Here is a 14999-nt window from a genome sequence, read left to right as displayed (position 1 = left end):
TAGAGAAAGTACAAGCATAGATACATAGATTTGAAGAAATAAATAGGTAAAAATCTAGAAAGTAACAATAAAACACACAAAAATATCAAAAGATAAAAATAAATATGTTTAAAAACTTAGTGATGTTGTCCACTTAAGACCCATATTACAACATTTACAGTGTTGTAATGAGGCGACTGTGGCTTGATGGGTTGAGTCATCATTTCCAGCTTCCCCTTGTCACATGTCGATGTGCCCCTGGGCAAGGCACTTATCCCCAAGTTGCCTACCGAACTGTGTATCGGTGTAGAAATGTGTGTGGGTTAGTGAGTGTGATTGGGTGAATGTGGCTCTAGTGTCAGCGCTTTGGGTGGTCAGTATGACTGGAAAAGCGCTATATAAGTTCAGTCCATTCACTATTTACAAATACTGTGATATAATAGTAAAAAAAAACATAAAAGAAAATTGAACGACTTGGCATTCAAATTGTCTGCACTCCTAGAGACTCCAAGTACACAACAAAATATGTAAATTAGTTGTCCCTGATATATCCCCCTTTAATGTATCACGTCACATTTTTAAAGTTCATGGAATAATGAATAAATTTAACTGATTCAACCAAAGCCAATAATACAACAGGAAAATGTCTGCAAACTTGCAAAATTTTTCACAAGTGAATTAGCAAAACATATGCTTTCCTGACCTTGATTGCATCATTTTATGTAAAAATAATAATTGAAAAATACGACATTTGTTTTTTTTTTGTTGTAGAGTGCTAGCTTTGCAATCTCGCTGAACTTCTGCCTTCCGTTACCGGTACACAAAGGTTGAACAAGACGGGGCAAATTTCTCTGTGTGGTTCATTTCTGTTGCTCGATAAAAGTTATTGTGCTTTATAAAGATATTTCGTCTTCACTAGGAAAACTCAAAATGGTTTTCTTTTAGGCAGAAGTCAATTTTAGGAAACACTCGCTGCTGTTTCCTGTGCACATCTTTCAGCAACATGGAAGATGTGTTTTGAAATTGCAGCTCTCTAATGAGTTGACTCACACTCCAGTGGCCAGAAAACTTGGAGGGCATTTTGCTGTTTTGTTGTCTCTGGCAAGATATAAATCTGTAATTTTGAAGCCAGTCTTCCATTTGATGAAGACAAGCCTGTTGCCCTGTTGCAGTTGATAGAGGTGTAAGTGTGGTAGTAGCAGTAGGGACCCTAGAGCTATAAGGTTCTCTGAGGGCAAAGCAGAAGAACAAACATCTGCATGTGAGAGTAAAAATAAATGTTCATATGAGGCCGTGATTTTTCATGGTTACTCTGACAGAATGATACCCAGGAAGGATCAATATTTCATCCATCTGCACTCAGCTGTAGTAGACTCTCTGTAGAGCCCTTTCATCTTCAAAATCCTCTTTCTGGGGTCAATTTTCTCTTCCTCACTCTTGAAGCCAAGTCATGACGTGTCTCCGACTCCTGTGTGACAACAGATGCACCAACATTCACCCGATCAGGCTCAAAGCCAATGGAAATGGCTGGGCTATGACTTTTCTAGCCTTTCACTGAATGCTTACCAGGTTAGGTCATTTCATGGGAGAGAATGATTGCAAGAGTGATCTGTTAAATACCACAAAGCCTCATGAAGGGTTCATCGGTAAGCAGGGCTCTGATCTCTGAGAGAAGGAAAAAAGAGAATGAAAACATGAATGCAGACAGATTGCACAGCAATGTGACATGTTTTTACCCACAGGAGTGCAGTTTCTGTCACTAATGTACTAATTAAAATACAATACAAGCTCTAACAGTTTCTTCCAGGATGGTATGTATCTAGCTCCATCTGTCCGCCAATTAACTCTGCCCATCTTCCCTGTCCTTTTCTGAAAAAAAAATATAGACAGAAATTAAATAAATAAATCAAAACTACATAAATAAACAAACATAAACAACAGAACTACCCTGGGCATGGGCCTGTGGCCCGCTCAAAACCCATATGCAGCAAGACATAGACAACAACCAATGTTTAAAAGCAATTTTTCTGGAAGTTTCCCCAAGTCCCTTTTTGAATAACTGTGCATGCGCAAGACCGTCTTTCCTGCCCTTCCGCTCTTCAGCAGGATTGCGTTTTAAAAATCTCCCAAATCCACTCTGGTCTTATTTCTTTCTACTAAGGCCTTCCATTTCTTCTCATAAACATGAAGGCAGTTCACTTCTTGTGACTCTCAGCCATGTTCAAAGTCTACGGTGAGAGCAGCGAAGCTACAATGAACGGCTAACCGCTAACCTAGCCGCTAAGCTAACTGGATACGCAAACTCTAGAAGTGCGCGTGTGCAGGCAGCAAGCAGAAACTAGAAAGGAAAGAGCGCGGACACTGGTGTTATGTGAGCGTGTCAGAATGATTGACATGTAGGACAACCAATAGATGGAGCTTGAAGGACGGGGGGGGGGGGGGGGGAGTATATAATGTCTATGGATGAGAGCAGTAAAGCAACAAAACTTTGATAAATCCATGCCTATCGGACTAAACGGCAAAGATTGGTTAGAGTTTGTACAGGCCCACAGAGAATGATTTTTTAACCTCCTTCTTGAGAATACATAATATCTTAACTACTTTCAGGAAGGAAGGACGAAGTGTTTGAACAGGATTACCAACTATAGACATCGTTTCCATGCTGGCATGATCTAACAGAAGACTTCTAAACTGCACAGATTTGTCTAATTTTTAAAGCTCAGGAGAATAGTTTTCTTTGATTCATAGACAGTGAGGACCATGTGTGCTGTGTTAATTTCCTGTTAATGTCACCCAAGTTAAAAATTACATACACGGAGGGGTGTGCTGGAATATTACACCTGAGCCATGTTGACAGGTCTTCACAATCCTCTTGCCAGAATTTCTGGGCAGGCTTACAGAACAACAAAGCGTGCAAATTATCATCGGGTGTGTAATCGGTACAATGTGAGCAGATGTTAGTGAGTGTAAGACCCATTTTAGTGATAATCTGTCCTGTATAATGCATTCTGTGAAAAAAATAGTTTTGAATAAGTTTTATATTTGGGTTTTTAAGCATTCTGAGTTTGTTAAAACATGTTTATGACCAGATGTTTTGATTTTAAACTTAAAGATAAGTGTGTCTTCCATTTTAATGGTTGTTAAGGAAATTGGGTTGTCCATCTTGGATAATAATCTGTGTCTTAGGGAAAAATTTTGGGCTGCAGATTTTTTCAAAAATTTGCTACCCTGCTAGGAATTAGTAAATATAGTTGATTTAGGATATATTTCTATTCAATTCAATTCAATTCAATTCAATTTTATTTATATAGTGCCAAATCATGAAACATGTCATCTCAAATCACTTTAGAAAGTCAAATTAAATCATATTATACAGATTGGGTCATATTATACAGATTGGTCAAAAATGTTCTGTATAAGGGAACTAGTTGATTGTTTCAAAGTCCCGACAAGCAGCATTCACTCCTGGAGAAGCGTAGAGCCACAGGGAGAGTCGTCTGCATTGTCCATGGCTTTGCAGCAATTCCTTATACTCAGCAAGCATGAAGCGACAGTGGAAAGAAAAACCTCCGGCAGAACCAGGCTCAGTATGAACGGTCATCTGCCTCGACCGACTGGTGGTTACAGAAGACAGAGCAGAGACACAACAAGAGAGACAAAAAAGCACAGAAGCACACATTGATCCAGTAATCTGTTCTACATTAGATGGTAGTAGCTGGTGAGCCGTCTTCTTCTAGTGCATTATAGCCTAAGATATTCCATAATATTGCATTACAGGTAAATCCAATAAAATAACGTTTCCATGCTGCATTAGATGTTCTGATTTCTTTATTCCATTGTCCTTCCATGCAGTCAGATATATTTCTTTGTTTTGTAGCCAGGTCAAGGCTATTGTAGAATGATCTGCACTGTAAACCTTTTTTAACTGTTCTCCACATGGCCACTTCTTCCCACTTCCTCAGGTCATCCTTCTCCACCCACTTTGCTGTACACTCCCCTCGCCTCAGCACCATGGGGAGCAGAGCTTTCAGATGCTTTGGTTCCCGACATTAGCACATTAAGTCTATGATTATTGTATGAAACGTGCTTTATAAATAAACTTGACTTGACTTGACCGAAATTCACTCCCACAAGACATTAAATATATTAACTTTTGCTCTCTGACTCAAAATCCTCCTTTTCAAAATAGCCAATGCTCTTTTATCACGTTGTCCAATGTTACGATGCATTATTTTTAGCCTGTTGTTTTATTGCTTTGTTACCGCAGTATTCTTGGATGTTAATAGGTGCTTATAAATAAAGTGTACTGTTGTTATCATTATTGAAAACTTTTAACCTGTTCCAGAGCTGTAAAAAAAGCTTCATTTAAAAACCTGGGCTGCATCTATTGTTCTTGGTAAAAAGTAAAAAAAAAAAAAAAAAACAAGAAGAAAAAACAAGAAAAAAAAAAGAAATCTAAGGTAAAAACCACTTCACTGTTAAAATGGCTACTTTGCTGAGTATGTTCACACACCATAAAAATTGTGATATTTGAGATTTGGCTCAACTGGTGGATTTTGAGCAAGTTAAGCTGGAAATCTACCAATTGTTGTCAAAAGCACATCAGCTGGTGCAGCTTTACGTTTGCGGCGTGATCATGAATTCCAACCTATGAAGGTTTTTAAACTTGCTGAATTGTATGGTGACTCTTGAATACAAAATGTAACATATTACCTTGAAGTGAGGACTTCACCTTTTCTTTTGGGCGAGTGAGCAAATCTAAGGTCTGATACCAACTGTGGGTGTAATTTCCTGTTGCCATACCTCATCCTTAACCAAGTTGTACTTGATATGCTGAACTATTCTTTGTCTTTCTACAAAACAACAAACAGCTTTGCATATACACCAGGGACGTGCAGAGACCGTTGGAGGGGCAGGTGCTCAAAGTTAAAAGAGGGCACATGGGGCACGGATTTAAAACAAGATACAGAAACATACCTTGCTATACAACCGGCTGAAATGTACCAACCCATACTATAAAGAATGTAACATGGAATCAAGGGCGTAGGTTTGATTTGAACTTTGATTTGAACTTTAACCCTAGGGACACTTCATTGCTCTGACATCATTGGTCCTACGCAGTATGCATGCTCCTATTTCTTTATGCTTGACTTGAGCGTCAGGGCGCGTTTCTTCTGTCTAAAGAGAAAAGCAGTATTTCTTACTACATTTATACAAATTTTATAAGCACGACACACACTAGATGCTTTTTGTTAATCTGGTGGCCTAGTGGTTAGAGCATTGATCTTGGGTCCCAGAGGTTCTGAGTTCAACTCCCACAGACTACCATTCTGGGTCCCTGAGCAAGACACTTAACCCCGATTGCTCCCCTGGCGCCGCACAGTGGCAGCCCACTGCTCACCAAGGGGATGGGTAAAGATGCAGAAGTGAATTTATCCATTGTGAGATCAATAAAGTTCTATTATTATTATAAATTATAAAGCAGCGCCCGATCTGATGAACGTTGAATTGAGACTTTTTTCCCACTTTGAAAAAGTTTGCATTTGAACTTACCAGCAACAGAGACCTATCAATTTTTACCATCTGCAACATTCCAAACACATTTCTTACATCATATATCTGAAGAGTAGATAACAGCTTCTCCTTACCTACATCTTCTCAGACAATTAAATTATTTCCCTAACAATAGTGAGTTGTCGATGTTTAAATGTGCAGTAAATCTTAATACATAAGGAGCATGGAGGACCCAATACTGTACTTTGAGTAAGATTGGTGACACCAAAACTGAATTGTTTCATGAGTGGTTGTCCATTTCATCACTCAAATGAGAACCACATACTATTGGTATATACTAGTAAGACTAATAAAGAACAGCAGATTAAACTTTAAGATATGTTAAGGCCTATATTAAATTAATTTTACGACCATATCAACAGATTAAATACTTTTTACTTTTTTGGTGTACCAAATTACCCTCGTAATGAAGTAATATTTTATGGATTAAGTCCCTGATGATAAGAATGTCTAGCTCCGCCCCTGGTTTGCACTAATTTACTAATAGACAGTGTGGAAATCTTTGTACAATAAAAGCAATGTAAATAGTGTTCCTCGGTTGTATTTGTCGTATTTCTAATTCTAAAAGTAGAAATAGTGAAATAAATAGCACTATCATTTTGTGAAATCCTAATTACGCTATTATAAATAAGTAAAAGTCTAAACAAAATATAGCAGTTGTTTAGGCACCATATAGTGTTGTTGTGTTGTATATCTTATAAAAGAAATATCACCCGCTATTTATACCTGAACTGCATCAGAGGGTCAACAAAAAAATTAAACAATAATAGCAACGAAATATTGGTAAAAGGGAAACCCTCACCTTTTCTTTTTCAGGCAGCTGTGGCTAAGAATCACAATTTTTAATAGTCTACAGTCTTTGCTTTTCCATCTTTCCAGCCGGCTTCAGAACTCCAGCCTGGCACAAAATATTTAGTTTTATAAAACAGATTAGGTTTCTGTTGATAAATGCATTATACTTCAGAATTAGATGCTATTTTGAGATGCTAACGTTGGTTACTTACATTTCTCAAGTTCCATAAATCAAAACTCTCTCGCCTGCTTCTTTACAGAACTGCACTCAGCAGCTTTCACCTATGTTACTGCAGATAATTAGTTTCTTAACTGGGACTAGTTCCGTGGCCTAGTATTAATTGTGGTAACCACAGTATTCCTGTATGATAACTGTAAAACTGAAATCTCCGCTCCAAGCAAGCACGCACACGGACAGACTAGAAAACAGCCAATCAGAAAGAGGGAAGGCGGGATTTAAAGCAGTATAACCAATGACAGTGGAGTTAAACAGCACAGAGCACAGTCAAGTGTGCTGCAGATTTAAAGGGGCAGGACCACTGAGCTATATTATACACTGGAGCATAGACATAATATAAGAGTAGACGCGTCATTGGGCGCAGGTTCGCACGTCAACGTCACCGCCATATTGTATGTGGCAGAAAAAAGTTGAGTTCTGTTATTGTGAACGTGGATCAGAGAAGATGCCTCATTCCTGTGCTGCAATAAATACACACACACACACACACACACACACACACACACACATATATATATATATATATATATATATATATATATATATATATATATATATATATATATATATATATATATATATATATATATTTGTGTGTATGTGTTATGAATATAAGGATCAATTTGTTAAATCTAAACATTATGGTCTTCATTATTTCATAAAACCATGTCACATGTGAACCTTTAGGAACAGACTTTTTGGGTGAGTATTAAAGAGGTAAAATTAATAACATGAGGAAAAAAAAGTCCTAGGTGAATAAAGTAAAAATAAACAAACAAACACAAAAGTGATAATGTTATGATAAAAACATCATATTATGAGAATTAAGGGGGAACATTTCCAGAATAGTCACAGTTTGCAGAATTATTTCACTCCTGGAGTAATAGGGCCAGGTTAGATTATTTTAAATATTTTTATTCTTTACGAGAATAAATTCAGGAGAATGAAGCTAAAGGGATACGAAAATAAACTTGTAATATTACAAAAAAAAAAAAAAAACTACGAATACAAAGTATACTCAGAGATTAAAGTCCCTCTGATACTGTTTAAGTGACTGAGTAACTGCAGATTTGCCACATTTAAGATGGCGGACGCTCTGACGCATCGCAGCATAGGCAGAACCCGCCCAATGACGCGTCTACTTTTATATTATGTCTATGCACTGGAGTGCTGATTTTGCCGAAAAACTGAAGTCACTGGCCGCCATCTTGCTACTCCCTACTCTCACATAATCCCATAGGATTTGGTTGCAACAACAAGCAGTTTTCTGACTGTGTGAAAATATTTCACAGGTAATTCTACAGTCAGTGGATGTACTAACACTATTAACTACTAGGAAATTAGGTGCTGAAATATTTTACATGTTATTCATATTAAATATATAAATATGTATATATAAGTATGTGTATATGTATATATGTATATATATGTATACACATATGTAAATATATGTTTTTGTACATTGTTATTTATATATTTAGAAATGTTAAACATATATATTTAAATGAATAAAATGCAAAATATTTCAGCACATAACTTTCTCAGTACTTGATATTTTTAGAACATAACATAAAGGTATATGGCATTTGACATTTTAAAAGTCTTAAGCCCCCCCTGAACATGAGAAAATACGATGCTGTAGCGCACATATTCCCTAGTTACTGGGGGGAAATAGGGAGTACCAATATGGCGGCTGGTGGCTTCAAAGCGACTCGTTCAAACAGACGGTGATTAGCACTCCAGTGTATAATATAGCTCAGTGGGCAGGACAGATTGGCCAGCGTGAGGCAGCGGAGCTGGGAGCTGCGAGAGGAAAAGTAGGGCAGAGTGAGGGTACGTTATGTGGATCCTGTAACCAGCCACGGTAGATCTAAATTATTATTCTTTTGGACATGCACCATGCACACACACACCAACAAACACGCACACATAAAAAAAAAAAAAAAAAAAAAAAAAACTGACAAAAGGGCACTTTGGGCACCAAGGGGCAAAGGGGCAGGTGCTCAAGCCCCCTCCGCCCCCCCCCTCTGCACGTCCCTGATATACACCCAGTGCAGGTGTTATTCCGTTTTGATGCTTTGGTTTGAAAGATAAAAAACTGGCTTTACCACAATTAGATGCATAAGTGATGATTTGGCTATTACTGTTAACAAAAAAATTTAAGAAATGTGCCTAACAAGCTTTCTGTTGAGGGTACATCACTTTCTGCTTTTACTTTCAAACTAAATGTTATCCAGGCTGATTCAATAACATGTACCTGTTATTCATAGCTTGTTTTCTTTTAACCATTTCACTTTTTGTGTCTATTTGTTGCTGCCTCTTGGCCAGGACTCCCTGGAAAAAGAGGTTTTTAATCTCAGTGGGACTATATCCTGGTTAAGTAAATGTAAAGAAAAAGAGACAAAACTCAGAATGTAAATTTTTACCTCACAATTTGACAGCTTTATTCAATAATTAAGCCATTACCGAAACAACAAAATGTTATTTTAATTTACAAAATAGTCCAGCAAGATGCACATTTGCTAATCCATAAAACTCAACAGTATCACATAACAAACAACACACATAAACACACATAAACAATTATAATCAGTATTATGATGCATTTTCTCCATTACATACACAGTCCTCCTATAGAACAACGTTTCCAAAATCACAAAATACTGGAGTAGGAGACTCATAACCTTTTCTCTCACTTGTGTAAACTAGTATTTCTGAATTTAAATAGGAATGCCACCACAGCACAAACGAGCTTCAACAGACAATATTTTGCTTTCGTCAAATTTTAAACAGTTTTTATATCTTACTTAACATTCATTACATAAATATGTTTGTCCTTATTATTTTGGTTATGCTTGCAAAAACAGATCTCTAGGCACAGTACTTGTTGATTTACAACACTGGCAAAGCCTTTTGAAACCAATGTCACATAATATATAATAAATAACCATGAACTGCTTGTTTCTAACAAGAATTAGTGGTTTAAAAAATAGCTACTGAAACGCGTCTATTTTCTAAGATTCTTGTTGTCCGGTCATATCCACCCCTACATCAATGTTTCTTCACGTTTTAAAAGTTGTTGTTGTTTTTTTTGCCAGAAATCCCTACAGTATTTCAGAAAAGAAGTGGGGAGAAAAAAATCAAGAAAACTTCACTGCACTGATTTCCTGTTACTTTGAGACCAAAAATAGTGCACTGTGTCAGGTCCCTTGTGTAAGCTTTCCGTTTCCAGACAAGCAGGCAGTTGGGGAGGGGCGGGCTGGGTAGGCTGGGAGTCTAAGAAAAGGGGGCCGACAGTGAACAAGTCTGTGAGAGGCTCCCATGACAGTCGGTCCCAGACGAGGAGGCTGAATAAACAACGAGCCAGTGAGCAAAGCACAGAGGCGTGCCTTAATCCTGGAGAGAGAAAATATGGGAAGAGAGAGAGAGAAAGCTCAGGAATAAGATGACGCAGCATGCAAGGGGTTTGGATGAGCTAATGAGTTTGTCTGAAAGTCCGGTGAAATGCCTCCTCCAGAAAAAGAAATAGCCTCTGTTTTTCATAAAAGATATTTTTTCTTCAAAAGAATAAGTCTGTTGCCCTTTATTGCAGCAGAGAAGCTAAAAGGTAATTACATGTGATAGTAATAGATGCTGCAGCAGAGAAAACAATCACCCTCCTGCAGTCTACAGCCTGAACTGACTGAATCTCACGTTTTTTTTTTTCCATTTGAGCCCGAGGGTAGATGCTGGCAGCATGCAGTTTGGAGCTTGAATGAAGAGAAATGAAGAGGCATTAGTAATATTGACTATATTTACTGATCGATATCCATTTATGCTGCCGTTATTGGTGTGCCTGGTTGAAGTTGCTCCTGCAGTGACCCTGTTTTTTTTTTTTTTCTTTTCCCTCTTTATTTCTTCCTTCCGTCTCACCACCTCCTGCTTCTTTTCTTTACTCATCTAATTCAGAGGGTCTCTACCAGCTGGGAGGTCCACGCTGTGCACCTCAGAGCAGCATTGAAGGGCTGGAGGACGCAGAGGTAGGATGCTGACCCATGGCTATTTGTCATCATATGCCGCCTCGGGTATTTTCTCGTTTTTGATTCTATGCTTTAAAATACCCCTTCTTTTTAATCATGCTTCTTTTGTAGAGGAAATGTAAAACCCATGTGCTGCTGCTGGTGGTGCATGGAGGAAACATCTTGGACACAGCGGGTGGAGACCCGAGCACAAAGGCTGGTGATGTGGCCACGCTGGCCTCGGTGCTGGAGAAGGTGACACGGGCGCATTTCCAGGCCGCCCAGGAGCATGTGATGATCAAACTGGTGCCGTGTCCAGCCGTGTGCGCCGAAGCCTTCTCCCTAGTGTCAAAGTAAGTAGCAACAACACTCTGACCAGCCCTGATCTCATTTATAGTTAGCCTTTGAAGTCTCTCGCCCATGACCAGAAAAGCATCTGGTTTATTTATTGTCTTTACATTGGGGCTTGGAAAAGCATTTACACTCATTAATTTAATTTTATTTTTTTAGATTTTGTTATGTTACAACTTCAAACTTCATTGTGCACTAGCAAGTTTTTTTTTTGCATTAAATGTTTTATATATTAGACCAAAACAAGGTTGTAAATAATCATGAATTAAATGTTATTCTTGAATTTTATATAGGGCTAATTCACAAGGTTAGACATTCATATTATAAGATGAAGATGTTGGTAGCAGTAGCTCAACTGATCTGCCCCCCCCCAGGATGATGTCACAGCTGAACAGAAAGCCAAGCCAGATGTAGCTACTGTGAAACTAAAATAACAGAGAGAACATAAAGGTAAAAGTTGAAATAACAACAAGCAATGCAAATTGGAGAATAGTAGGATAATTCAGCAGAGTGAGGGAAATAGGACTTAATGTCCCCCAGCAACCTAAACCTATAGCAGCATAACTACAGCGATAGCTCAGGATAATCTAAGCCACTCTAACTATAAAAGTAAGTAAAACTTTCTTGAAATTAGAGTATTTGTCCTCGGTCTGAGCAGGTAAATAAGATGATATGTCAATGGAATGAGTATTTTTACCCCTAAAATAAAATAATTAGATAAACCACACTTGAAATAAGATGATGGAGATGAGTTGTTCCTATTCCAAGTGCCAAAAATCTTATTCCATTGGCAGATCATCTTATTTACCTTCTTAAATCAAGGGCAATTACACTTATTTCAAGGAAATTGTACTTATTTTTAGTTCCCTTTTTGCAGTGTGCCTCACAAACTAAAACTGGGAGTTGGTTCTACAGGAGAGGAGCCTGATTAGCTATGGCTATGTTCCCACTGCAGGTGTTAATGCTCATTTCCGATTTCTTTAGAAATCAGATTTTGTTTTTGCGAGGTTGTTCCCGTTACTTTTAAAATGCTGCCTATATCTGACTCCAGTGTAAACTTTTTGCAGCTCCAAACTGACCCGCATGCACAAAAGAACAATATTAATGACTTCATGCAGCCCACTGCGGTCCAGCGATCGTGGAAGAAATAGGTTTCATGTTTTAAAGTGTCCAACGGAAGCCATTTGTTGTGTCAGCGGGTGCTGAGGGAGAAATAAAAAAAAAGGGAACCAGAACACAACCAGGACTGGTGGGGCAGGGTTTGGAAAAACTTTGCAGAGACAGTTCATTTTTAACTTCAGAGGACTCCAAAGGCAAAACACTCATTACGAGATGCCCGTTAAGATGCGATATAATGGATTGATTCAAAAAGATCACATACAGATCAGATTCAAGACCACATATGGAAGTAACTCAAATATGACTTGAAAAGATCAGATTTAGGCAGGATCTGCCTGGTTCTAAAACATTGACCTGGTCACTTCACCTGCAAAAAAACAGATTTGGTTCACATTTGCCTGCATTGTGAAAGGAGCCTAAAGGATCTAGCCTCGTGAGACCATCCTGAACTCGCGAGCTTTCAAGGTTTCACTCGCAGATCAGTCTGGCTACTCTCCGTTAAAGAAAATTTGGAGCCGTTCACCAAACGAACGTCCAATCAGCGTTGGCTTTGAGGCGGGTTGAGGTGTGACGCAACGAGAAGCGCGACAGTTCAGTCTAAAGAACATGGCGGCTTCAGCCGATGAAACTAGCGTTAGCGCGGCTATCGAGCAAGTTTTATCGGAATTACAGAGTATTTCTTTGCTGAGCTAACGAGCCTTTACCTGCAGCAGCAAGAGTAGCTTGGCTTGTGGTTGTGTTTTCGTCGTCGCTCTGTTACGAGCGACGACGAATCTGATTGGTTCATTTGGCCCGTCTATCACCAACATAGGCCAATCAGCTAACCAGTATTTTCGCCCCTTCCCAAAATTACTTCAAGAGAAGGTTTCCAGATGGATATGCGAAGCAAATCTATCTGGCGGCGTCAGGTTATAAAGGATCTGCCTCCCATTCTACTTTTAGAGATGCTGGAACCACCAAAAGACCTGCAGTCTGAGAGCAAAGCGCTCTGTTTGGAAGATACAGAGCAATTAGATCTCTGATCTATGATGGAGATTCATTATTAAGGGCTTTACGTGTGAGGAGGAAAATTTTATATTGTGTTCTGGAATTAACAAGGAGCCAATGAAAGGAAGCTAAAGAGAAATATGATCTCTCTTTTTCATTTTCATAAGACCTTTTGTTGCAGCGTTTTATATCAGCTGAGAGCTTTTAACTGCATTTTGTGGACTTCCTGATAGTAAAGAATTACAATAGTCCAGCCTTGAAATAACAAACGCATGGACTAGTTTTTCAGAATCATTCGTGGGCAGAATATTTCTAATTTTGGCGATATTCTGGAGGTGAAAAAAGGAAACCCTGGAAACCTGTTTAATAGGGGATTTAAATGACATGTCCTGGTCAAAACTAACACCAAGGTTTTTTACTTTATTACCAGAAGCCAATTTAATGAGTTGTAACATGACAATGTGTAAAAAAAGTTTTGTAAGTATCTTTCTAGGGTGCTGCAGGTTGTCACACAGACTGTGGATGAATGAGGCGATATCTCAGGATGGGAAGGACTCTCCTTTATTTGATGTGAATGAAAAAGCTGTGTTTCATATGCTGCGGCTCTCATTCAATTAAAATAATCGAAAACACCAGTTTCCTACAGACATTTTTGAAAGAAATTCGATGTAGAAATCCAAACTTCCAAGCGTTAAATAGGATGATGTGATCCTCCCTCTGCCTCGTGCTGCGGGAATGAGAAAACAAGATGACAGGTAGCTGCAGGCGGTCGAGCTGAAACGCTCAGCCTTTTTACGGAGGACGAGAAAACAATGAAACATTTTGGGTTCTAGTATATGTTTCCAACTTTTTACACGATACACTAGCTATTTGAGTCACCTAATCCCCAAATATATAAAAAGAAAACAGAAGACATATTCAGATATTCACACGCTTTTCAAAATTTGTCAACTGTGTCTTGGAAATGGAACTAGGTCAAACCTTCTGATATTTTTGCACCATTTTCAACAGAATACAGCTAGGATCAGCAAGTAGAACACACACAAAGCATGAACCCAATTTGTAACCATCTACCTTTTAGAAAAATTAAGATTATATGTTTTTGTCTGTAGTTGATGACCAGGTTCTTTACAATTTAACCATCTGGTCTCTGGCCTTTTGTTTCCTAAAGGACAAAAATGGATTTCTAAAAATAAATGACCCAAATATAGTTGTGACCCATATGACATGGTCACCATAATGGCAATATCAAGTTTAAATTTAAAAATTTTAGCTATAAGATTGCTGTTTTATTGACTGACAATGTTGTGCCAGCTCCATCTTAACAAGAACTAGTTCTTAATTAAGTTCACCCAGGAAAATCATGTCTCTTTTCTGCACAAAACTTCCAAATTTTTCCCCTCATAAACACGATATAGGTTGTTAATTTAACATCAAATATAGTGCTGTTAATTGATGTTAGGGTGAGCTGTGCATACGTCAAATTCAACGTGCAAAAATCAACATGGTTCAGCTGAAAGTCCTTAGGAAAGTGAACTCCTGTCATTAAAACATTGATTTTATATTGTCCAGGCAAAATACTGCTGACTAAGAACCCATTTCTTGAGACCAAGAACCCATCTATGTTTCTATTGCCTTCCAGTAGCCCGATATCAATCACAATTTAGTCCACAGTTTTAGGTGTGTTAACATTTGTTTGGACAAGACTGCCCAATTCCCACCTATTTAAATTAACAACTAAAACCTTCAGAGGCTTCAGGCCTAAAAAGGTGATCCACAGTATATTGTTAGTTTCTGTACGTCAAAAATACAATTATACTGCAAAGCTTCTTCCTTCTGTTGATTATCTACTGTGCTACAAGTGTACAGCTGTTACATTAAGTAAGCATCTTGTCCGGTAGAAAGCAGCCCAAGTTCTAAGAAAAAAACTTGAAGAGAAAATCAGGGACCTTACTGATCGA

General features: G+C 38.3%; 1 protein-coding gene across 1 annotated transcript in view; it reads left to right on the top strand.

Annotated features, from left to right (window-relative positions):
- pitpnm3 (PITPNM family member 3) overlaps positions 1 to 14999 on the top strand; it is a gene marked incomplete in the record, with an annotated part of 140989 nt that overhangs the window by 77691 nt on the left and 48299 nt on the right. Inside the window, 2 exon segments of the mRNA XM_036149836.1 lie at positions 10532 to 10602; positions 10714 to 10934. Coding sequence (XP_036005729.1) covers positions 10532 to 10602; positions 10714 to 10934 — 292 coding nt within the window.

This window comes from Fundulus heteroclitus, chromosome 18 (assembly GCF_011125445.2).
Source record: "Fundulus heteroclitus isolate FHET01 chromosome 18, MU-UCD_Fhet_4.1, whole genome shotgun sequence".
NCBI classification, from domain to species: Eukaryota; Metazoa; Chordata; class Actinopteri; order Cyprinodontiformes; family Fundulidae; genus Fundulus; species Fundulus heteroclitus.
The sequence above is the reverse complement of the archived record's forward strand: the minus strand, read 5'-3'. Positions and strand labels throughout refer to the sequence as shown.